Below are 26,448 nucleotides of genomic sequence, written 5' to 3' on the forward strand. Positions count from 1 at the left end.
TTCAATAAAAAAAATGTTTTCATGGTTAAAAACAAAAGGAAGACAAGTTATTATTTTTGCTCTTTTCCTCTTTTCAGATACGTCCTGTAGCTTTTTTTGGAGGTACATAATGTTCTAGATTTCAAACAAAAATAGCATTAAAATCAATCTACATAGTCCTAGCTTGCCTTCTGAAGCCGGGGTCTTGTGCTTGCTGGACAACTGCTCTACTACTGAGCTGTAATCATCTCTTCATGAGTCGATTGAGATGCTTTATGCATTGTTCATTGTCTTATTAGACTTGGACATTCTGTATATTTATAGAGGGCACTGTCTCTAGATTTGAAGGTAATTTAAATCTACCACAGATATCTACATAATATCCAACCCAAAGTCGGATTGTAACAATGTATTAATAAGGTAAAGATCGGATATTAAATAGTTTAGTGTCAGGTAGAGTCGAAAGCCGAGGCCCCAGATCCAGGCGCAGCTGTACCCGCAACACCTGCGTGTGTGCGAGTGCGTGCGTGTGTGCGTGTGTGCGTGTGTGTGTGTGTGTGTGTGTGTGTGTGTGTGTGTGTGTGTGTGTATGCGTGTGCGTGAAGTGTTTCTTGTTGGGCTTAGAATACATAAAACAACAACAACCCAAACTGACAGGCTCAGCGTTTACGCTTCCAAAGCCTGACCCAAACTGATCATTTTACTCCCTAGCTCCCTGCATGGCAGGTGGGCAGCCCTCTGCTGGGGTCTGCAGGTTAGGGGGACTGACTCGTCATTCCTTCTTTATGTCTAAACGGTGACCCCAACTCAAATGATCCTTGCACCTTTTCTGTGCCCATTTAAGATGATCTTTGTCTCTTTTAAAAGCAACATGGAAGCAAAATAAGTCTCTCAGCGCCTTTTCCCTTCTTTGACTCAAATTCAGGCTTATGCTTTCACTTCTTGTATTTATTTGTAAACGCCGAAGACAATTTGTTTGAAGACGGCCCTGCAACTTCACTTCCCTTGAGAGGTTCTGCAAGAAGCATTTGTTTTCTATCTTTATTTGCCTTTGCTCAGCCATCAAACTTGGGCCCAGAAAAACCTTAACGACATGGAGGCTTCCCTTGTTCTGTGGCAGAGCGCAGAGACCTCCGGGTCACCTGGGAAGGAGGGACCCCAGTCTCACACAGGGGGGCTGGCTGCCACGACGCCAAGTGGCTTTTTTTTTTTGCAACTGGAAACTCAGCAGGGCTGGGCGGCAACCGGGTCCAGCCCCGGCAGCCGAGGCGTGAGCCAGCCTCAGCTTACTCCAGACAGCAGGGCGGTGGGAGGCGGGCTCGGACCCCGGCAGGCAGCCCAGCTCTCTCCAGCAGCGCCTCCCGAAGCCAGAGCTGCGCCCGTAGAAAGCGGCGCGTCCCCAGGCCCGGGCTCAGCCGCACCCCTCGCCCCCTTTCTCTCCCCCCCCCCTCCCCAGCCGCACACAGACAAGCACGTGAGCGGGGCCAGCGCGTCCCAGCTGGGGCTCAGCTGACCGCCTCCTGATTGGCTGAGAGCAACGTGGGCTGGGGTGGGGCCTGGCCGCCTGCGTCGCTCGCCATTGGCCCTCGGGGAACCCGCCTCTCGCTCAGGTGAGGCGGGCCCGCGGGCGCGCGCGGGCGCGGGCGCGCCGGGCTCGGCGGGGGCGCGCGCCCTCCCCCCCGCTCTCCTCCCCGTCCCCGCGCCGCGCCGCGCGCCCGAGCGCGCCTCCGCCCTTGCCCGCCCCCTGCCGCTGCCTCAGCGTCTCAGTGCACAGAAGCCTCCTCGTCTGAGGGGACGCGAGGACCGTCCTCGCCGCCGTCGCCGGCAGTGTCTGGCCAGGCCCTGACAAGCGAGCCCGAGGACCGAGCGCCCGAGGAGCCCGAGCCGGAGCCCCCAGCGAGCACAGCCTGCAGCTCCCGCCGCCTCGCCGTCCCGGGGTTGGGGAGGGTTGGAGGGGGCGTCTCGCCTCGCACCCCGCCTCTGGACTTGCCCCTTTCTCTGCGCGTGCGGACCGAGCCAGCGCTTAGGCCGGAGCGAAGCCCGGGGCCCGCCGGCCGGGAAGGCACCGCGGGGCACCGATTCGCCATGGAGGGCGCCGGCGGCGAGAACGAGAAGAAAAAGTAAGCCGGGGCCGCCGCGTTCCCGGGGGCTGGCCTTTTTTTTTTGTCTCCTCTCCCCTTCCGTCCCCTCTTCTCCCCCCCCCCCCCACCTCCCCGCCGCCCCAAGCCTCGCGCGCCGGGCTCCCCCGCGGTCCACGTCGCCATCTTGGCGCGGGGGGTGGGAGTCGCGGGCCCCGCGCTCGGCGGGGCTGGGGTCTCCGCCCCGGACACCCGCCCCGCGCCGCCGCAGCCCAGCCTGCCCCGCGCGCCGAGCCGGCCGAGCCGGCCTGGGGCCGAGTGCTGCCCCGCGCTTCCGCGCCTTTTCCCGCCCCTGTCCTCCGCGGTAGCCGCGACCAGCCGGCCCCGGGCTGGCGGGCGGGCGGGCGGACCCTGCGCGCGCTGCCAGCTTCCCGGGGTCGAGGCCCTCCGAGGCCGACCCGGGGCTCCCCCCACCCACCCCCCGGCCGCCCCGAGTCGCCTTGCTGAGCCGCGGCCGCCCGCTGCCTTTGTACGTTAGGGAGTAGCTTTAGGGGGGGCCCGAAGATGCTAACTTTCTGGTTTGCACGTGCAAGGTCTCGTTGTAATCGGGGGAAACTTGCCGCCTCCAGAGTAACGGGAATTTAGGAAAACGGCATCATTTTAAACAACTTGCAATTTTATTTTTTTTTGCAAACTTGGCTTGCATCACCTGACAGGGGAGCCCAGACGTTATGTATGAATGTGTATATATGCCTCTTTCACTCCTGAAAATAGCTTACTGATAGTTTTGGTTCAACTTAGGCCGATAATTTAATGAGATGGGGCGGGGGGGGGGGGGTTATACAATGAGAGCAAATGAAACTCATGAGTTAAAGTGTTGCAAATATGTTGGAACACCTGAAAACAATTGTATCAGGAAACATCCGAAGTGAGAAATTGTCTGTGAAAACTTAATGTAAGTTTGAAACATCTTGTGGTTTTGAATCTAAGGAGCACCTTCTGGAATTAAGAGTGCAGCTGGTGGTGCAGCAAAATCGACCCCTGCCGCCAGCAAACAGTTTTGTCTACTTCAATATTCTAACCTTGAGGACATCAGTTTAAGGAGTTGAAGGTTTATAGTAAGACCTGTGGTTAGAAGGCTGGCTTAATTTACTCCTAAGTCCTTCCAGTCTTCTGGAAGAGATTAATTCCTCTTACCCATATCAGCAGAAGATAAATTTATTCGGGTTTGTTTGTTTTGCTATTCTGTAAGTCCCTTGTCCTGGTCCTTACTCCATAGTCCTGGGCTCAGTGTGTATGCACCAAAGGAAGCACTTTGAAAATGTTTTAAAGTGAGCAAACAAGTCCAGACTTAACTCCGCGAGTTACCAGAATTAGTTGCAATTAATTTTGCAGAAGTGACTACAATGCTTTTGATGAAATGATGAGGCTGCTACACTCAACGTTAGGCAGATTGCTATTGTGTAGTGCCAACTTACTGTCCTTATTAAATGCTGAGTTATGTTTAATTCAATTCAGTACACCAAGTTATACATCAGTCACCAATTTGTTATATGCGATGTTATTTTTTTTAATCAAAAGTAATTTTGTAATGAATGAGTGAATTGGCTGCTATGCATTGTGCCCAGCTCTAATTGGTTTTTAGTTTTTCCTCAGACTCATCTGTTATTTAATTTTTCTCATTTGAGATGTTAGCAGCTTTAGATCAGATGGGATTATATTTCTTAATATAGAGGTTCTTAATATCGCTAAAAGATAATAAACGAATAATGGGTCACTCAGCAACCTTTAGGTGCTGTTTATTAAAGATGTACTTTTGAAATCATAATTTATTTGAAAGATAATTGAGTGATTGAGAGGTAAAGATTTTCTTTCTGCAATTTTTCCATCTTACATGAGCCTCGAAAATGAACACGGGGGAAAATTTTTGCTTTTTTAATAGTGTGTATAGAAAACCCAAAACTTGAATGTTTGGAAGAAATAGAACAGAAAATGCATAATAGATTTAACAGTGGGTACATGGTGTTGACGCCTTAGCTGTTGGGCTGCACTTGACTGACTTAACCTGCATATAGATTCTTAGGTTTCAAAAACCATGCCAGGCTCATTCTCTGTTTCTAGCTTCAAACTGAACCTCTCAAAGTTTTCTAAAACAAGTCGTTATTGGGTCACTAAAGTAAAATCTCTAAAGAAGACATTTCTTAATTTCCCCTTTCAGCTTTTTCTCTCTTTTGAAGAATCAGCGTTCTGAAGGTGTAGAGAGGAGGGATGGGGTGGCAGATAGATACCCACAGGTTGGAGTCCCAAGCCTTTCTACTTGTGATTGCTGGCAAGTTAGCGAATATTTCTGGATTACATGTCTCCCACCCCCAGATGATAATACTACCCCTCTGAAAATGAGGTCATGCATTTAAAGTACTTAGGCCAACGTGGAATGGGAGTCTTTGTAACATTTTTGTATACGTGAAAATAAGTGTTAACTGTTAAAGTTACAGTTCAGACTTCCATAACCTTTAAACCCCCCTCTCTAATGTATATATTAGCTCTTCTGTGCCATCACACCTTTTTTTCCTGTGGCCCCCAAAATGAAAAGACTAGCATTGAATACAAAGGTTGAAAACAGGTTCCTTCCTCTTGAAGCAGTATTCCTGGGCCATGGCTTTTAACATCACTTGTTTTACTCAGCATGTGATATACTCTAAGCCCCTCATCACATTTCCTCATCCCAGTGTTTTCTCCCTAAACAGGTAATTTTTAATTTACTCTGGACTCTAGTCATAAACATGTATTCTAGTCATGCTGTTCATTTCAGCAAGAGAGACCTAAGGTAATGTAGTTTTAGAACTGGTAATAACTTTTGTTCTTGTTCTGATGCTCGAGTTTTGAGTAGACAATTATAAATGGTAATTTCTGTAGGAATTCAGTAGCAATATAGTGCTTTACTTATGCCTACTTCAATAGCTAGACCTTCATCTCAAGGCAAGGCTTTGAATTTGTATTGGTGAGATGTTTGCAGCTCATTTGTATGAAATATGAGTTAGTACACTCCTGTTTAGGGTAGAGAGTGTTTAGTCTAGAGAGTGTCCCAACTTTCTGTGGGTTAGCTTTCATTGTCTTTGTGGCTCTGATGGTGTCCAAGCTCAAGGTTTAGGTATTGTATGTACATTCCAAATTTTGTACATCAAGGATGGTGTCTAGGAAGCTAAAGCAGATTAGTCTCTTGACCTTTTTTTTTTTTTTAAAGAATTTAAAACAGTTTATGATGTTTAATTGTAAGATAATTATTTCCATACATGAATATTAAAGGCTTAGGTTAAACCTCTAAATACAGTTTTTAAAAAGATGAATATCTGAAACACTGCTTTACCTTTTTATCTAAGATTGTTCAGAAAGTCCATTTCCTTATCAGGAGAAAGTCATCTAAATATAGATGATATAGATGTGGGGTTGAATTTAAATTCACGAGAAAAAAGCTACACACACATACACCCCTTTTGAGACTAGATAGCAGTAGGTGGGTTTTACCTCGCCTTTTGCTGCTTGTGGTATAGTTATTTATTGCATGTTTTCTGCTTGATTCTGAAGGGTTTGAAAAAGAATTTAATGAGTCAATGTTGTTGCTTGACATTTTTGGTAAGAATATAGTAAAAATGTTTCAACTAACCATAAATTTTTAATTATAACAACAATTTTGTCTCCATCTCTTGAAGTATCAAGAATGAAATACTTGGTATTTGTATTGAATTTGATATTAAAATTCATGTTTTCTCCAATAAAAAATTAACAAACTTATCTGTTTGCCAGGCATAATCTTTTAGACAAATGTAATATAAAGAATTAAGAAATTACTCCATGACTATCTCCTTGTAGCATTTGAAGTGATTGTGTATGTTTTATTTAGTTAAAAGACTTAACATAAAATTTCCTATTCTAGCCATTTCTAAGTGTAAAATTTATCAATGGCAAATTTTGTCATATGACCAATCTTCTTGCAAAACTGAATCTATAGCCATTTTACAACTCCCAGCGTCCCACTGATCTTAGCCTCTGGTGCCACCATTCTCTCTGAATCGCAAACCTGGCTACTCTGGATGCCTCATGTAACTAGAATCACACGGGTTTTGTCTTTCTGTGAATTTCACTTCAGAGGCAGTCTTTACATTGTGGTAGTATGTGTTAACTTTTCTCTTTCTTCTAAGACTTTCTGTTGTATGACTATGCTGCATTGTTTGTACACTGACACTTGGATTACTTCTCCTTTGCTTCTGTTGTGCTGCTGAGGATATATGTGCAACTATATCATGAAGGTCCTGTTCCTGGTCAGTCCTGCTAAATTAAAAGGCAACAAATAAGTTTTTGAGGAACCTCCATACTTTTTCCATAGAAGTTTCTATCTTTTTAATATTCTTACCAATAGTGCACAAAGGTTATTTCTCTATAGCCTCCCTAGCACTTCGTACACCCCACACACACACACCGAGAGAAGGCAGGATATTTGTTTTTTGTGGTGGCCATCCTAATAAATATATTGAACAGATTGTTTCTTTATTGGCTTTTGGATGGTCAGTAGATATGAAGCTACTTAAAACAAAACAAAATATCAGAACAGTTTGCAAGTAAAAGCTTTAAAAAATAATGTTAAATACCTTTAAAATGTGAATGAAATTTTTCTAGTAGCTTACAAAGAGTTGGTCTACTAGAATTCTCAGAAAGAAATATTTAGTGTCAACTAGTGTGTAGTTGTTCTATTGAAGATAAAGCCCCATTTAAGATAGTAATTGAAATGGTACCATTTTTATAAAACAGAATGCTCCCATTCAATTGTTCTGCTCATCTCCACTATCATTATTAATTTTTCTCATTAAGTTCTGCTTGGTTAGAATACTAAATATAAAGATTATTTAAGGGATCATTTTGAAATTGTACTTCCTTGTTATTGGGGAAAAGCTAGTGGTGGAGCATAGCTTATGTTTGCAGTCCTTGGTTGTTTAGAGCTGTCACCATTAGACAAGTGGAGAGTGCTCTTCAGTGTTGCTGTCCTCACTGCGGAGTGACAAGTGTTCTCAATTCCCCCCTTTTCCAATAGTTTGTGAAGATAAGTTTGTTCAACTAAAAATGCTGGTAAGAATAAGCAGAGATTAAGGGTGGATAGTTGGGTCTTGAAGTAGTTCGATATGTTTTAGTTCTTACGAGTCTTTTCTTATAAATATAGACACTAAGCAAGTTTCTGTAAAGAGACCCTTCCTTTTATCCATTGTAAAATTGGGTGCATGTTTCTATAGGAAAAATCTCAAATAGATTTTTTTTTTAATTTGAAAAACATCTAATAGGGAATACTGGCACACATGAGCCTTAAGTATTTGAATGAACAAATCAAACAACTAATGGGTAATTGAATGAACAAAGAGATTGATTACAGAGGACTGTAAAAGGGTGTTTCTTTCTCTTTTGAAGTCTTTTCCTATATCCCCTGATTATTTTTTTTATAGGAACCTTTCTTTTTTTTTTTTTTTTTTTTTTTTTGGTTTTTCGAGACAGGGTTTCTCTTGTGTAGCTTTGCGCCTTTCCTGGAACTCACTTGGTAGCCCAGGCTGGCCTCGAACTCACAGAGATCCGCCTGGCTCTGCCTCCCGAGTGCTGGGATTAAAGGCGTGCGCCACCACCGCCCGGCAGGAACCTTTCTTATTGGAATCCTCGTGCTACTTTTTTCAATCTTAAATTTTAATTTTCTGTCACCTTTTTGATACTTTATTTATTAGAACCAGACTAGAGAACATATTTTGTTAATAAACATAGCTGTGCAGTATGCCCAAGGCCTGGGAAGTAAGTTAGTATATCCTTTAAGGTATGTTAAAAATGGCTCTGTGTTCTCTGTGTTCTAAACACTTGAGTAAACAAGGCATCTGTGTATGGCTGTGGAAAATCTGCTAGGTAAACATGTGGAAAGTATTCACTCTTGTCTCATCTTTAGCAAACATTTATTATGTGTGGTATACCTGTCTGTCTCAAGTGGATAAATGCATATTCTCTGGAACCTGACTGCCAAAGATTCTGTTGTGTACCACTGAATAATACTTAACTTCCCATGCCTCTGTTTCCTGTGTTACAAGATTAAATGTATATACCCTTATGCAAATATGATACATAATAAATAGAATATTAGTGGTAGCTGTTAATTGTGCAAGAATTTGCTGATGGAATAACAATGACTAAATTGAAAATATTCTTTTTAAAAGTTCATCTACTGGAAGGGTTATCCATAGGACAACCTTAGTATTACAGGCTTAGAATTAACAGGTTGCTATTGTGTTCTGTTTACTACCTTGAAGAAGGTAATCAATTCATTTCTGCTGTAGTAAACAAAGAACATTCCAGAATCTCTTGAAGAATTTGGATAAGATTTCAGATCTGGCCTTTAGGTTTTTATGGCCAGACTGCAATTCAACCCTTCTCAGAGAACAACTTTTTTTCTTTTTTTAAAAAAAATTACACAATGACTCCATACTTCTGTTTTCATTGTAATTATATATATATAGAGAGAGTTACAGAGTAGAAGAAAAACGGAAAGTTCCTTCCTTATCGCCACTACTACCAGCTTGACGAAGCAATTACACCTAAAATGTAGTGGGTCTCTGGGGCTACGGTTAGGATTAGAAAAATAAAATGGTTTATGTGTCTCTGATAGATCATTTTAATTTACATAATTTAAAATATATTTGTTCTGCCCAGCTTTGTTTTATATGTATTCCTTCATTTAATCTTTTTTCCTTTAATGCTCTATCTTAACTGTCTTTCATTGCTAGTTTATAAGATCTACTTCATTTCTTTTAACTGCCAAAGTATGTAGTTAGCATGGATGTACCATTACTATTGTGCTATTATGAATAAGACACAGTGATTCGCTCTGAATTTGAATATATAATCTTAAAATGTTTGTTGAATATCATAGCAAAACATTAGTGAAATACCTAAAAGTATGTAGAAAATGTGCTTGTAATTCTGTCACTTAAAGATCACTGTTTACACTTAATATTTGTCTCATATGTATGTATGTGTATGTGTGTGTACAAAGATGTACATGTGTGCTGTTGTATTTATATATGTGAAAATTAGAGGCTAACAGCCAGTGTCATAGTTCAGGAACTAGATAAACCTTGTTTTCTGAGGCAGGGCCTCCTCCTCGGGACCTGGGTCTCGCAGCTTAGGCTAGGCTGGATGTTCAATAAGCTCCAGGGATCTGCCCATCTCTGCCTCCCCAACACTGGGATTACAAGTATACAGTACCAAATCTGATTCTTCTGGGGATTGAATTTGGGTCTTTGTGCTTAGTGTCAAGCACTTTACTGACTGAACCATTTCCCTAGCCCTCCCCAAATCTGTTTTTTGTTTTGTTTTGTTTTTTAATTCAAGCACATTAGCTAAAATTACACTATTTGTTATACTTTCATATCCTTTTTCACTTTCTTAGCATTTCCTGTTTGTGTTTTAATCACATGTTATAATAGTGTAGAGACATTAGAGAGGTGGTATTATTAGTTAAAGCACCGCAGTGTGCCTGTGTTCATGCAGGGTGGTGTGCACAACTATCCCAGCACTCAGGAGGCAGAGGTAGGCGGTTCTGTGGGAGTTCGAGGCTACCCTGGTCTACATAGGACATACATAGGACAGCCAGAAGCTGTCTCAAAAAAAAAAAAAAAGGATGCCTAAGTTTAAAGCTCAGTTTTATTACTAACTAGCTGGTGGGACCTAATATTTGTATGATATTGTTTGCTGTTGTTATTTTGGTATTACTAGCATTTTCCTTGTGTTAGACATTGTTTCTAGATTTTGTTACTACTAACTGATTAACAATTGTAATTCATTACCAGGAATGCAAAAACTAAATTGACCTGATAATCCCCTAATCATTTCTTCCTTTAATTTTAGGCCTTTGAGGTGAATATAAGTTTGTTTACAGGATAGAAAGACTTTGGCTTACAGATATGAAATAGTTGAAAATAAAATTATTACAAAAACTGTTTAAAAATTGGTGGTGCAAGCCTATAATCCAGCACTCTGGAAGCTGAGGCAAGAGGATTGCCAAGTCTTGCGGCTACCCTGGGCTATATAGTGGCCTTGTCTCAGGACATCAAAACATGAAATAGAACAAAAATTGTATAGTAGAGGCTAACATATCATCAGCATTATTCTGAAGCTTATGCAGTCTTCAATAGTTTTTACCCCCAAGAAACATTATTATTCAGTATTTGATTCACTGAATTTTCCCTCTTCTTCTTGAATAAAAATGATACAATTTTGAGAATATCTTTTAGAAAAGCACATAGTGCTTTTAAGTAGTGCAAATAAATACGATTTAATGTTTAATACGAGATTATACTTCTAATTTTGAACTTTCAAGACCTATAACATACTTAATGTTGAAGTTTTAATTTGAAGCATAATTGATGACCTTTAGCTAGAGATATTTCATTTTTATCAATGAGTATAAATTACAGATGGTAAACATAACCCGTAATGAAAAAAGTTTTACACTCCATTGGAGTGTGTTTTAAATCTATTAAATGTATGTAGTAACATCAATCTTCTTTTGAATGCTATTGGAGTGCCATATTTCTACTTGGGAACGTTAGTTATGTGTTTCAGACCTGTAATGTGGGCATCTAAAGACAAAGATGAAGGAAGGCACATGACCCCAGCAACTGCTGAAGAATAACATTTCTTCTGTTTTGATTGATTGTCACCACGCAAAGTCTACAAGCTGTTCCCAGCCCAGAGTTCTTGTGACTGCAAGCCCTGTATATCAGAGCGCCTCAGTTTCTCCTTTGCACTGTCTCATCCAGTCGGAGGGTCTGCTCACACTTCAGCCATCTCCCTCCTTTGAGTCTTCTTTGGTTCCCTTTAATTCTTCATTTCATTTCACTGTATTTCCTCCTTCCACTGTCTTTTTTTCTCTTTTATTACCTAAAAAGAACAAGGTTAAAAGGTAATACTCTTTGACTTTTCTTAATAGATATTTAAATTCTCTTCCTTCCTAACTTCTCCACAAAATTTACTTAAACCTTGGTAAGAGTGACAAGAAGAAGTAATAGCAGGGCAGGCACAACTGCCTCCTCCTTGTATTCATAGCAGACATTAGCATCACTTTCTCCTAGTGGTCTCGTGGCTGGCTTCGGGATTTTGATCAATAAACTATCCAGCATTTAAACTAGTCATGGAGGTAGCCATACTTATTTCTCACCCTAGCCATACTGTGGTTTTAAATTAGTAATAACTTAAAAAGATAGCCTTTGGGATAGGCAGATAGTTTAGGCAGTCTTGTTTATAGAGAACTTGAATGCAATTCCTAGAACCCCTGTTTAAAAAGCTAGCTATGGTGTAACATGTATGTAGTCGCAGCATTGGCAAGACAGACAGGAAGATCCTTGATGTTTCCTGGGCCAGCCAGTCTAGCCTACTTGGTGAATTCCAGGACAGTAAGAGACCATGTCTCAAAAAAAAAGTTGGATGGTATTTGGGAAACACATGAGTTTATTCGCTGGCCTCTACATACATGTACACTCCCACACATGTGTCCCTATACACACATAGACATAGAAGGAAAACTTTGGGCATTAGGTACAGGTATATTATAATAAAACATATTATAAAATTGAGGTTTGATCATCCCCTTTGACATTTGAGTAGGAATTTTCTGGATATATTCAAAATTATTTGATTTAGCTAACCCATTTTTAAAATATTTAATGAAACTTAAAATATTTTGATGGGTAGAAAAGATTTGAGAACTACACAAATACACAGAAATTATGAGCACCTATTATTTCACTACCTAGAGACCCTTGTTCACATTTGGGTGTGTGTGCATATGTGTGTTTAAAATGTAGGTTAAGAATGTATTTATTGTTTTCAACCTTTTAAAAAATCTGTATTTTTTTTCAGACTAGAATTGTGTAGGAATGGTGTGGGTTAAACAAGATAATAGTGTTGAGTGTATAGCCAAGTTTATGGCTCTCACATTTCTTTAGATATTGGATATAGTCTGCTTATCATTATCACCTTATAGCAAGGCTAATTCTTAAAAAAAAAAAAAAGACAAAAGCAAAAAGCATCAGAAGGATAGATGCTTCCTAAGACTGGAGCTAGGATGTAATTTACGGGGGATTTCTTATGGGTTAACTAAAAATGTTTGCCTTGGTGTATATAGTAAGCATTTAAATATTGCCAATAAATAGTGCTGTTTGAAAGGCTGAATGAATGGCACTACATTGTATAAATGTCCTCATATTTGCCTACTTGGCACATTTAGAGTAAATCTAAAGCTCCCTGTTATTAACAGAGGTAGGATTAATAATAGCCTTTAATTCGCATTTCTTGACTCTAAGAAGTGGAATTACTGGATCAAAAACATGTCATATTGTAATACTTTCAGTTCCATTGACTGTTTACATTCAAGAAAGTTTGAACTAGTTTATACTTTCCTCAGTATTTCAGAGTGCCATTTTCTTTCTTTACTTTTTATTTTATGTGTGCTTTGTCTGCATTTATGTTAAGTACACCATGAATGTACAGTGCCCACAGAGGTCAGAAGAGGGCATTATATCTCCTAGAACAGGAGTTACAGATGGTTGTGAGCTGCCATTGGATCTTAAGAATCCAGCTCAGGCCCTCTCTAAGAGCAATGACTGCTCTTAATCGTGGAGCCATCTCTAGCTTTAAGAGAGTGCCATTTTCTTGAACTTTATCATTTTTAATATTTAATTTGAAACCCTAGCAGTATTCTTTTTATTGCATGGGATGAAATACAACTCAGCTAAGTGTAAGGAAGAGAATGCAGTTGTAGCTCACACAGTTTAGCTTTGGTTAAAGAAACAGTTAAATTGAAAGTCTCAAATTCTGTGTCTTCAGAAAGTAATCCCTGGCTTTATCTAATTGTTACTTGGCATGCATACTTCTGTATTTGCATGTTAGTGTCACTCTGCCCTTCACAGGATACCTATGTGGAAGTAAAGAATGTAGCATTCTCACATCTCCATGTATATAGTTTGTGATTTTAAAAAAAAAAATGAAAAGACACTCCTTTACTGGTATTTGGGTATCACTTTCCTGGAAGAATGCCATTTTTCCCTGCTTGAGTTACTCATTATTAACTATGTGAATGGGATTTTCTGATTACACGAGTCGTGTCTCACTGTAGGTTTTTTTGGTTGTCTCTGAGAGTATCATCACCTCACACATAAGGCAAGACTGGGACCAATGCTGGCATTGCAATATGGGCTGTGGGTTTTGTTGCAAATGAGCCGAATTTATATTCTACAGTTTCTGTCAAGCATAGTATTCTGCAGCTGTATTGTAATCTTTTTCTTATGATTAGCAAATTTATCAAGCCTTTTCTGCTATTCCATCTTAAGAAGTGGCAATGGCACTTGTCTCTCTAGGTCTGACTTTGTTCATGTATGAATTAAGATATAGGAATCATTGCTTTAGGGGGTTTTTAGCCCATGTGCAACACTCAGACAGTTCTTGGTACTCAACATTCACATTATAATACTTACTAAATTGTTTTCAGAAGAGTTTCACTCTTGAACTTTGAAGATTCTGTTTAAAATCACTAAAGCACTCATCCCTCCCTGCCCTTTACACAGATCTTATCTATTTACCCTTCCGAGGGTGATCCATGCATGTCCCTCTTAGGGTCCTACTTGTTACCTAGCTTCTCTGGGGCTGTACATTGTTCCCTGGTTATCCTTTGCTTTACACTTAATATCCACTTATGAGTGAGTACATACTGGTGTTTGTCTTTCTAGGTCTGGGTTACCTCACTCAGGATGATATTTTCTAGTTCCATCCATTTGCCTGCATATTTCATGATGTCATTGTGTTTTACCGCTGAGTAATACTCCATTGTGTAAAATGTACCACATTTTCTTCATTCTTTGGTTGAGGGGCACCAAGGTTGTTTCCAGGTTCTGCCTATTATGAATAATGCTGCTATGAACATAATTGAGCAAGTGTCCTTGTGGTATGATTGCATGTGCTTTGGGTATATACCTAAGAATGGTATTGCTAGGTCTTGAGGTAGATTGACTTCCAATTTCCTGACAACCCGCCATACTGATTTCCAAAGTGGCTATACAAGGTTGCATTCCCACCAGCAGTGGAGGAGTGTTCCCCTTACTCCAACATCCTCTCCAATGTAAGCTGTCATCAGTGTTTTTGATCTTAGAGCTCACAGATTCTGGACAGCTGGGGAGCCTACATGGGACCAAACTAGGCCTTCTGAATGTTGGTGACAGTTGTATGGCTTGGTCTGTTTGTGGGGCCCTTGGTAGTGGGATTAGAATTTATCCCTGGTCCATGAACTGGAGCCCATTCCCTATGATGAGATACCTTACTCAACCTTGATGCAGAGGGGAGGGGCTTGGTCCTGCCTCAACTTGCTATGCCAGGCTTTGTTGACCCCCATGGGAGGCCTGACCCTCTCTGAGGAGTGAGGGTGGAGGTAGGGACTGTGGTTGGTATATAAAATAAAAAAAAAAAATATTATTATTTTCCTAATCCAATAAAGAATGAGGTCCTTTAAGCCAAGTTAAAATGGACTGTAACCATGGTAAAATAGTTAATGCTCCTCTTTACTTTTTCCAGGATATCTAGCCTTTGTATATTAAATGAAGGCTCTGTTTTGTTATGTAACATATTCTAAATATTCTCCATGGTGATACTAATAAAGAGGGGAAAGTCTGAATGGTTTTTCGGCTGCTAGAGAGCAGGAACTTAAGAAAGGTATTTCCATATTTCCATATGGATTTCAAGAATCCCATCAAATAGCTTTTAACTTACTGGTAAAAGAAAGTTAAAGATTGCCTGTCTTTGTAGATAACACAATTAAAATAGTTTGGGGTTTTTGGTGTCTGTCCTGGATCTCACTCTGTAGACCAGGGTAGCCTCAAACTCACAGAGATCCCTGGCTCTGCCTCCCGAGTGCTGGGATTAAATGTGCGCCACCACTGCCTGGCTAAAATAGTATTTAAATGGATTCTTAAGTCAGAGCCTCCACTGTGAATGGAGTAAGGGATATTACCTTGTTAAATATAAGTAAGTTGATGTGTCTGTTTTTAATTTTCTTTAGGGACTGGAGAGATGGCTCAGCAGTTAAGAGTGCTTTGCTTATCTTTTAGAAGACCTGAGTTCAATTCCCAGCATCCACATTCAGGCACTCACATCCACCTATAACTTCAAGTGCCAGGGAATCTGACATCCTCTTCTGGACTCCACAAGCACACAAACACACATGTGCACACACATCACACATATCACACACACACACACACACACACACACACACACACACCTACCTTTAAATGTTTTCTATAGCTGTTGATCACAAATCTATCACTAAATTACTATGGCTTGTAATTAGTTATATAATTATTCATGTATTACAGATATTTGTGTATCAAATTCATTGATACAATAATTAAGTTGCTAATTAATAATTTTGATGGCTTAGGCCACAGTTGAATAGTTTTAATATAGTTATTTTTACTATGTTCTGTTTTATTACATTTTTTTTTTTACCACAGTGTGATTTTTTTTTTTTTTTTAAGCTTAAGTTTCTTGGAACATAATGGTCTGGATTTAGGTTTTCAACATTATTTTTCAAGATTTTAAAAAATTTATTTGTGCAGGTATCTTACCTGCATGTATGACTTTGCTGCATGCATACCGGGTACCCCTGGAGGGTCAGTAGAGGGCATAGGAAACCTGGAACTGAAGTGGCAGGAGGTTGGATACTACCATGTTGGTGCTGGTAACTGAATATATGTTCTTCAAGAGCAGTAAACATTCCTAACCTATGAGCTGTTTCTTTAGCTCTGGGCCTAAGTTTTGTTATATATAAACAGCCTTGCAGGGGCTAGAGAGTCGGCTCAGAGGTTAAGAGCTCTTCCAAAGGTCCTGAGTTCAGTTCCCAGCAACCACATGGTGGCTCACTACCATCTGTAAGGAGATCTGGTGCCCTCTTCTGGCCTTCAGGGATACATGCAGGCAGAGCACTGTATGCATAATAAATAAATCTTTAAAAAAAAAACAGCCTTGCAGAAGCATTGTCAATAGTCACATTTACTAATTTGTTAAATCTGTTATTAGAATTTTCTTAGAGATATTTAAAGCTTTCAAATATAAGTCTCATTTTTGGAAGCTGTTAAAGTTTATTCCTATATTTGTCCATTCTGACTAATGCTCAGGTATCTTCTGGAAGAAAAATGATCCTTGTGAATTTTTGATACATGCCCAGGGCCCTCAATCTAAGTACCACTGGATTTTTAAAAATGTGTAATCTTGAGCTGAGTGTAATGGTACATGACTGTAATCCAAGCACTGGGAAAGCTGAGCTTTTGTGAGACTCTCACAAGTGTGGGGGTGGGGATCCCAGATTAGCCTTGGCTATAGCATGGTACTGTCTGAAAAATTCTGTATTTTGGTAGTCATGACTGTAATCCCAGAATTTGGGAGGCTAAGGATTGCCACCAGTTCAAAGCTACCTTGGGCTACAGAGTGTGTTTCAGGTCTGCCTTAGGCTACAATGTGAGACCCTGTCTTAAATAAATAAGGTAACTTTTTAAGTGATTGATACCAGTCTGATCACCTCAGATAGACTTATGGCAGGAATATAAAACTATGTAGTGACCAGGCTGGAGAGATGGCTCAGCAGTGAAGAGCGCTGGCTGCTCTTCCAGATACTGGGTTTGATTCTCAGTGCCCACATGGTGGCTCACAGCCAGGGCTTTAGTTCCAGGGGATCTGACACCCTCTTCTCATCTCTTCAGGCACCAGGCATGCATGTATACATACATGCAGGCAAAACATCCATGCACATAAAATAAAAAGTAGGGATCATTTATAATCCAGAATATATTTAATTGCCACCAAAACAAAAGCAGTTTTATAGTTCTCATAAAATGTACCTTTAACACTGCTTTGACTTCTTTGAATGAAGTCCTACTGTGTTTGTAATTTCCGCTAATAATTCTCTGAAGTTTTATAAGTCATCAGATCTGTCTTCCATTTAAATATCTAAAATAACTGTCATGTTCCTTATTGTTAAAGGGGGAAGTCCTATAATTTTTTTTTTAATCTTTTAACTTAGAAATTACATAGTAAGTATCTGAAATGTAGAAAGGCATAGACCACTTTAACAATGGAGGCATCTTTTTTCTTTCACATGGAATCTGAGACTATTACATATGATAATGTTACTCTTTTCACAAACAAGAAAATGAGATCAGAGGATTATTACTCAGAAAATTTACTAACATCGGTTAGGAGCAATTAGTGTAGCTAGTGAGTAGAGACTCTTGTATTACAAGAGCTCCTTTATCATCATTTACACCATCATCATAGTTCTAACTTTTAGAACTAAAGAGGGAAAAAACTTCAAGGTATGATTTCTGTATGTATACTTTTATTCTGATCTTTTATAAAACTTAATCATCTTCCATCCTATTCAAAGAAATCATTTTAAAGGACATACCCTTTTGAATATATACACAAAGTTTAGTTTCTTTGGTCTAAATTTGAATCCATTACTGTATCATAGTATATAATCAAATAAACTGAAAGAAACTGAACACACAGAATTGTCATTCTTCAACAATGTAGCAACTAGTTAAAGAGGTTTATATACCTATGAATGGTTGTTGTAAATCATCTAGAGAATGTTACCATTATATGAGACAGGAACTTGTGCAGATATTGGTGTCTTTAATGTGGAGGTGGAAGGGTCTTTTGGAAGCAATTCCCTAGAATACAGAAGGATGACTAATGCAAGGGAGGTGCTTTGTAGCCTTGCTGTACATCTATAGATTCAGCCAACCAGGAATGGAAACATTTGGGGGCTAGGGGATAGCAACTCTACTGAGTTCAATGGGGAGTAGCTGGTGTGGTTTGGGGAAAGCCATTAACACAGCCGTTACTGGTGGAGCACTGATTCCTTGACAGTCGTGGCAGCCATAAAGGTGTTTAAAGGTGTTTTGTTTTTTTTTTTAAATCTTCATGTGTAAAGCCCTCACTTCCATCCCCAGCAACACATACATAAACACACATGAGTTTCAGAGAACTGGGGGGAAGGAACCCACAGAATTATTAATTAGGCTGTCTTTTAACCCTACTCACAAATTTTTGAGGCAGTGTTATTTTATATTTTATTAAATACACAGACATTTTTACTGTTTTTGTCCTTGAGTATTTTTGTAGTGTATTTCCAGCAATTAAATCTCACACTACATAGTATTTTATAGTATATTTAGTTGCCATAGTAAAAAAAATATTTTTGTCATTTTTTTTTCAAAAATTACTGGTATATATTTGTTTAAATTTATTATAAAACTGGTTCTCTGCTAGTTTCTATCTTATCTAGTTAATAATTGCCTGTTTAGTTTTATGCCTGTTGAAATTTGATTTGTTAGATTATTTTTGTTTTTAGATTATTACTAAATAATAACACGAAATGCCTCTTGATCCATAGTTATTGAATCACTCAACAAATCTTTGATCCCTGGTATACTATAAGGTATTTTGCTAAATACACAGAAAATGTGTGTGCAGTTTTTATTATAATGTGAAAGATTGCAGATTTTTTTGAAAGATTTTTTTTTTATATATATGGGAATTTTGTCTGTATATATGCCTGTGCAGCACATGTGTGCATTGCTCATGGAAGCTAGAAGAAGATATTGGATCCCCTGAAACTAGAGTTACAGATGGTTAGCTGCCTTGTGAGGTATTGGGAATTGAACTCCAGGCCCTCTGCAAAAGTAACCAGTGCTCTTAACCACTGAGCCATCTCACTGGCCCAAGACATCAAATTTTAACGTGCATCACAATCCCTTGAAAGAATTCTTCTAAAAGATTTCTGGACCTTACTCCTCAGTGTCCTATACAGGAAATCTGGTCAGTGATTGACCTTTGACATATATAACTATCTATTTTTTCTTTATTCAAATAGGTCTGATGAGCTTAATTTCAAATAATACAGGATTTTCAAGATCTTAAAATTAGATTACTAAGTTTCTAGTCTATTTGGAAAGATGTAAAAGGTTAAGTTGCTACTTTGTGTTTTTCAGAAAGGGTCTCACTATGTCTCCTGGCTGACTTTCCAACTTTGGACTCAAGTGATTCTTCTGCCTTAGCCTTCATGCAACTAGAGAAGTATTCTATTGTGTTTCACTCTTTTCCTTCTCAAGATTTTTATTAGTTTTAATTTTGTGTGTCTGTCTGTCTGTCTGCATGTGGGTATCTGCATGTGAATGCAAGTACCCTTGGAAGCCAGAGGCTTCTGATCCTCTGGAGCTAGACATTGTGTAGGGTAGGATCTCTTGTCCTCTGAATTACAGCTCTTACCTGCTCAGCCATCTCTCTAGCCTCCTTTACTTCTTTTTACTTTGTGATGCTGAAGGAGGAGAATAAACTCAGCCAGCACGCACTTCCTGCCCCCCCCCGTTCCACCCACCCCCACCCCCGATCTGTTTTTGAGACAGTCTTACTGTGTACCTTTAGCTGAGCTGGCACTTACAGTGCCTCAAACTCCCAAAGATCCACCTGCCTCTGCCCTGAGAGTGTGTAGTAAAGGTGTGTACCATCATGCCCAGCTGAAGTTTCATTTTTAAGTTTATTGATTAGAATTTAGGAGATATTTTATAGTGCCAAGACTAATTTGTACGTTTCCCTGTTTGTCATTTCTTTTTTGCTAAATGTTATCAGGTTTAGACACTCTAGTTTTATTAACAAATTAAAAGAATCTGTTAATAATAAAATTTCTCTTAAAAACAAATATAAAATACATATTTAGTGAAAACATGATGAGGAATCAATTTATTGAACACTAACAACACTTTTGGGAAAAGATAATAGAAAAATAAAATCCAATCATGTGTCTGGCTGGGTTTAGATATATTTATAAGATAATACAAATTTTTGGGCCAGGCTTAGTAAGTGACAACACTGTGCAAGCATGAGGATCTCAGTTCAAAAGCCTGGTATGGCTGCATGTGCCTGTAATCCCAGCACTGTGAGGGGTAAGGAGATCTCCCCAGATCAGTAAGAGGCAGTCTCAGAAGAGTGATAGATGAAGACACCAGCCTTGTCCTCTGGCCTTCTCATGTGTGCATTCAACACACACACACACACACACACACACACACACACACACACACACACACAGGTTGATTCCATAGTTTAACAGTGTAATTTGTACATTTTTGTGACCACATTAGCTCAGGACAAAATAGTGAAAGGCATTCTGTGTGTAATCCGGCACTTGGAGAGCTGAGGCAGAAGGTCCAAGAGTTTGAAGCCAGCCTGGTCAACACAGCAGGACCTTGTCGCAAGAAAAGGAAACAAAATTCACATTGTGGAAACAATAAGCCGGAAAACTTCTTTAGCATTGGCTCTCTTTCAGCACACTGCTTGAGTATCTCAGCTCTCTCCTTTGCCTGTAAACTTCTTTTTTGATAAGATTGCTGTCTGTTTGTGTTTATGTTTAGGAGGGCATTTGCTTGCTGTTGGACTTGGCTAATGTCTGGATTTGCCTTTGTTCACATTTATTTCATGATTTGGTTGCTGAACATTTAGTTATTTCTTTCGTGTGCTGGAACTCTGCTAGGTAAATGATTAACTTACATGTAAAATTAGCTGTCATGATTAGCCATTGTTCTGTTTATTCTGGTAATCATATACATACATATGTATCTTTCAGCCAAGCAATAAAATTTCAGTTAAGCCAGATGTGATGACACATGTTTATAATTTTGGCTATTCAGGAGGCAGAGGCAGGTTTAAGGCCAGCCAGGGATACAAAACAAGACCCTGTCTCAAAAGAAAGGAAAGATAACAACTTAATAATTTATGTATTTGTCCATCAGTTATCAAATATATTTTATGAGTCAAGAATTGTTCTAAGTATTTGGAATGTATAAGTTAAACAGAACAGATAAAAATCCCTACCTTTGTAAGAGTAATTACACTTGAGTGTGAGTATGGGTTTGTGGAGTAGAAAATAAATAATATGAACATTATATTGATTTACATGTATAGGTGATTAAGTACTTCTGGGAAAATAGAACAGGGCAAGAGGATCAGGATGGATGCAGTTGTTAGGGAGTCTCATCTCAGTGAAACGTGAAAAAAGTGCAAGGCAAACCTTGTTTGGTACTGGGGAGCTGTGCTCCAGAACAACTAGTGAGAATGTCCTAGAGGGAATGTGTCTGAACGTAAAGAACAGCAAGGAACCGCTGAAGTTAAGAGCAGAGTGGCCAGCGTGGTGGCGCATGCCATAATTCCAGCATGTGGGAGGCAGAGGCAGGTGGATCTCTGAGTTGGAAGTCAGCCTGGTCTACAGAGCGAGTTCTAGGACAACCAAGGCGAGAACCTGTCTCAAAAGAAAAGAGAAAAGGCAGAGTAAGGAAGGGCAGAGCTAAGGTAGGTAAAATCAAGTGGTGGAACAAATCATGGGGCACACAGGGGCTGCTGTAGAGACTTTGGCTTTGACTTGGATTAAGGGACAAACAATTTTAAGCAAATGAATTTATGACTTTCCTGTTAAAAGAATTGTTCTGGTAACTGTTGTAGGAAAAAAAGACAAAGCAAGCAGAAAAGGAAAGGAAAGACTTTAAGGTTGGTACCCTCCGTCTAATATGCACCCTTACATTTCAGGTGCTTACACCTCGAGTCACAGTAAATCCCAGTGAAAACGCTTTGTCCCTAGTACTGACTTAGTTGCACTGGACTTCCAGGCGTGGTGGCATATGCTCATCATCCCAGCACTAAGGAGATGGAAGCTAAAGGGTCAGTAGTTCGGGGCCAGCCCGGGCTACAGGGAACCCTGTCACAAACAAAACTGTAGGATCGTAGGAGCACCGACAGAGCATAACATTGGAAATATTTAAAAGGAATGTTGAAGAGGCAGTTAGTTCCTTGCTTGAAATCAAAGTCAGATTTGTGCCCATTTGTGCAGAGAGCAAGCATACTTCTTCTGGAAGAAGTTTGAGAGTTGTGAAGATTATGAATGAAGATAGCTGTATAACTAGAAGAGGAGCAGTTTGGAAAAATACTAAACTAGAAACAAACAAACAAAATGTTTGAATTGAGTCTTAAAAGTTTCTCACATAAATTCCCTCAGTCATGTGTTGGGAGGGGGATCCAGGCAGAGGATAGAGTGAGCAAGCTCAAAGGGATGAGATGTGGTACTTTTCAGAAACTGTTTGGAGTGGCTGAGAATTGTGTAGCAAACAGTTAAAGAGACAAATAGGGAATTAGGAAAGGGTGTGTTTTTAAAATAATTAAGACTTTACACAGAACATAATACCTTTTTTCTTTGTTTGTTTTAAGAATCTTTGCCATTAGCAGCAACAAAAATTAGTCAGTGACTCCCAAATAAATACATTTTTCTTCAGAATAAAAATAATAATAATATCTCTGCCTCATATCTACTGAGTCAGAATTTATAAAGACAGTAGTTGAAATTTAGATCATCTCCCAAGTGATAAGTGGTATAGCTATATCAGCATTTGAAAATATTGCATTAAGTTACCTTCAATAAACCTTTTATCACTGTATATTCTTAGTCCCTCAGCACAGTCCTGGTACATGTGTATAGTCAATACTAATATATTTATTTATTATAAACAATAAAATAATAAATTTGTTATAACAAAATTTCTGTAACATATTGAATACATAGGATTTAACATTTTTCTCGTCTGTTTTTTTTCTACTTTAACAAAAAGGTTTATTTTTATGTATATGACTGTTTTGTGTGTATGTGTGTAATTGCACCACGTGTATGCAGTGCCTCCAAGGCCAGAAGAGTGCATCAGATCTCTTGAACCACTGTGTGGGTTTTGGAAACTGAACTCTGGTCTTCTGTGAGAGCAGTGAGTGCTCTTAACTGCTGAGCCATGCCTCAGCCCTTCTCAGTATGTCTTGAATGAAAGAGCAATTTCTATCATTCTGGAGTTCATGAAGGCTATTTGACATTTTGCCGGGAGGGGGCTTGCTAAGTGAGCTAATAACATGGAAAACACTTAAGGTGGTGCCTAAGTATAAGTACTCAAGAAACATTTTTTTAAACCTCATCTTTTCAGTCAGACTTCCTGCTGTTAGAGAATCTTGGTAACTGGTTTATACCTACCTGTTCAGATCTCCTGAAGGGGACACACAGATTCATTTTGCCTTGCATCTTCACCATACAAGGACTGTCTTTAGACAACTAGTGATTACTGATGCTTCTTGCCACATAATTAAATCATTTTATCTGTACAAAGTATGAATAAAATCATTTAAAACGTTAGTTGAGCAAAATGTGTGTCAAAAGCAGGTGATAATTTAATATATAGACATCAGAAATAAGCAAGGAAAAGGTTTAATTTCTAAATGGGTTTGAACTACCTAAGTAGAGAAAAATAAACAGATGAGAGGAAATGGGTTCTGGAAAAATTAACTTCTAATACAACAAACGGTTAATATTTCTAAAATATGGGAATGTATATAATAGAACTAAAGTCCATTAAAGTAAGTTAAAATAGCTGAGCAGATTGTAAGTTGTCGAGAACTGTATGCAAGAAATAAGTTTGTCTTAATGTTACACTGTGCCAAATTGAGTGCTTCCTGGATCATCCAAAACTCTAAGTAAACAGTCCTGTGCAAACAGCAACACAAATTTAGTCTAGACTAAATTTCATATAGGATTGTGAGGTGTTATATCAAGTAGTGATTGTGTTATAGGGTTTTTTATTTTTTCAAATTTTTTAGCGATTTATTTTTAATTTGAGGTTGGTGAGATGGCCTGGCGGTTAGGAGCACTTGCCAATTTTGTAGAGGATCCAGGTTTGGTTCCCAGTATACATATGGAGGCTTAACAACCATCCAGATCCTGAGAATTCAACCCCTATTCTGGCCACTGGGGGTGGGGTACAGCATGCAGATGGTGCGCAGACATGCACCCATACACATAAAATAATTTTTAAATTCCATTTTAATTTTTAAGTATGGGAGAGTATGTATATGTAAATGCAAGTGCTTACAGAGGACATTGGATCTCCTGTACTAGTTACAGATGTTGTGAGCTGCCTGATAAGGGTGCTGACAACCAAACTCAGGTCCTCTGCAAGAGCAGTATGCTCTCTTAACCATCTTAATGCTCTCTCTGAGCCAGCTTTCTAGTCCCAGTGATTATTTTTTTAATCCCCTTAAATGTGTTGTAAAATATAAACCAAAACTTGGTAAACTCTCCCCTTGTATGAAAATAATGGCATTAAAACCTTTTTTCACTGTGAAAACAGCAGACCCCTTCTTGCTTAAAAACCAGTCTCAGAAACCCATGAACTGTGGACTAATAGCTTTGTAGTCCCCATAGAACTGGACTAGGCCCTCTGGATACAGGAGACAGTTGTTTAGCTCAAATTGTTTGGGGGGTCCCCAGGCAGGGGGATCAGGATCCATCCCTGGTGCATGGGTGGGCTTTTTGGAGCCCAGTGCCTAGGGTGGGACACCTTGCACAACCTTGGTGCAGGGGAAGGGCCTTGGACCTGCCTCAGCTGAGTGTGCCAGGCTCTGCTGACTCCCCATGGGAGACCTTGATTTGAAAATGTGGAGATGAGGGTGGGTTGGGGGGAAAGGCAGGGGGTGGAGGGAAGAGGGGGGATCTGTGGTTGGTATATAAAGTGAATAGAAAATTTCTTAATAAAAAAATTTAAAAAAACAGTCTCAGGATACACTTCATTTGAGAATGTATTTTTAATTATATTGTGTTCATTATCTTAAGGAGGCCTGAACTGCTTTGTGGTTTAAAAAAGGGGTGGGAAGAAAAATAAAATCTCAGCTTATCTCAGCCTTTATTCTTTAGCTTTATATAGTAAAGAACTCTGTAAAAATTAGTGCAAACAAAATAAGGAAGTTGCTGTAACAGACTGATGTTGAGCAAATGAAAAAACAAATAATAGTAAAATAAGATGTTTATTTAGTGGCTCTGTGCAGATATCAACATGTGGGAATACATGGGTAGACTTATCTCTTCATAGAAGTTGGCCAGTGCCCAGTGGTGAGCAGGTGATTGCCATCAGAATAGGTGCTTTTCAAATTAGGCTTTTGGATTTACGAGTCTGATAAGGAATCCCTCTGAATAGCTTAGTGTTCGGTCCTACATTCCAAAGTTAACCCTGTAACTTCTTTATGCATTTAGATGTTTTAAGTCAACAGAGTTTAAACTTTGTAATAATAGCCTAGATTATGAATATGTCTTCGTGATTATTAATAATGTGGATTCTCAGCCTGCCTGTTTAAGCTGGAATACAGATCCTACTATTAACTTTGTAACCTTGGTAAGCACTCTCTTGTTGTCGTCCCCCCTCCCGTGTGGGTGTGGGTGTGGGTGTGTAAGTGCCTATGGCAGCTAGGAGAGGGTTGGATTCCTGTGGAGCTAGTTACAGGCAGTTGTGACCTTGTCTGCCATAGGTGCTGGGACCAGAGCTCTAGTCATCAGCAACAGCAGCAGCACTCCTAACCCAGGGACTGAAGTTCAGCTCTCAAAGTCACATTCCCTTGTAGTCAGGAAGCCAACAAATGTCTCAACATCTGTACTTCTTTTGTGTTACAGAGTCTCATCATAATACAACAAATTACTCACAAACTTTGTATGTAAACAAAATAATTTTAAGATTATTAGTTTTATATCCAGTGCTCTTATTTTTTTTAAGCAGAACCCATAATGCTACAAAGATTTAGCTATTTTACTAGTTTATATATTATATGTAGAATAGTTGTGGAAACTGTTAAGCAAATTATTCAAAAGACAGAACTTTATATACTTGGCTGAAATACCACTTCATGTAGACATCGAAGAGGCAGAATGTCACTTGATCTGTACTTAAAAACACCATAAATGGAATTGGTAATTTGCAGGAAACAGTACTTTGCTGCAAGTCTGCTCATGTTCTTTGTGAATTCTGCAGTTCTGCTGTAGATGACTGATACAGAGCCTTCCTGGGAGTAGATAAGAAAGAAGGCAGTTCAGATTCTAAAGCCCTGGAGCTTTTTTCACGTTTTCCCTCAAGGGTTTCATTTGAGTGGCTGTTTTTCAGTAGTTTAGATTGGTTAAGTGGGTTAGAAAAGGGAGAGTAGTTGAGTATTTCAAGTTGCTTATAAGGTTCTCTACGCCCAGGCTGATTTAATATTTAGTTTGATTGCTGGTCATTCAGATAGAGTGCTGCTTCCCACAGCCACCACTGCACATGAATTTAAAAGAGGAAAAATGTGCCAGTCGTGATGGCACGTGTCTTTAATCCCAAAGCTGGGGATCAGAGGCAAATGGATCTTTGTGAGTTTGAGGTCAGCCTGGACT

General features: G+C 39.5%; 1 protein-coding gene and 1 long non-coding RNA gene across 7 annotated transcripts in view; one reads left to right on the plus strand and one right to left on the minus strand.

The window, feature by feature from the left end:
* Positions 1 to 1,626: 1,626 nt before the first annotated feature.
* The window catches only part of Hif1a (hypoxia inducible factor 1 subunit alpha), a 49,670-nt gene continuing 24,848 nt past the window's right edge, over positions 1,627 to 26,448 (plus strand). For 2 of the 4 annotated variants that reach the window (XM_076550878.1, XM_076550879.1), the window contains exon 1: positions 1,636 to 2,099. In XM_076550878.1, coding sequence (XP_076406993.1) covers positions 2,065 to 2,099 — 35 coding nt within the window. In that variant the 5' untranslated portion in view covers positions 1,636 to 2,064. Of the gene's footprint in view, positions 2,100 to 26,448 lie in introns of all 4 variants that reach the window. The other 2 variants (XM_006992734.4, XM_006992733.4) reach the window with 2 other exon arrangements.
* Positions 10,758 to 26,448, minus strand: part of LOC121822385 (uncharacterized) — a 43,740-nt gene continuing 28,049 nt past the window's right edge. For all 3 annotated transcript variants that reach the window (XR_013044372.1, XR_013044373.1, XR_006063452.2), the window contains 2 exons: positions 23,242 to 23,364; positions 10,758 to 11,018 (listed from right to left, as the gene is read on the minus strand). This is a non-coding gene — a long non-coding RNA (uncharacterized LOC121822385). The remainder of the gene's footprint in view (positions 11,019 to 23,241; positions 23,365 to 26,448) is intronic.

The sequence above is a fragment of the Peromyscus maniculatus genome, chromosome 14 (assembly GCF_049852395.1).
Source record: "Peromyscus maniculatus bairdii isolate BWxNUB_F1_BW_parent chromosome 14, HU_Pman_BW_mat_3.1, whole genome shotgun sequence".
Taxonomy (NCBI): domain Eukaryota; kingdom Metazoa; phylum Chordata; class Mammalia; order Rodentia; family Cricetidae; genus Peromyscus; species Peromyscus maniculatus.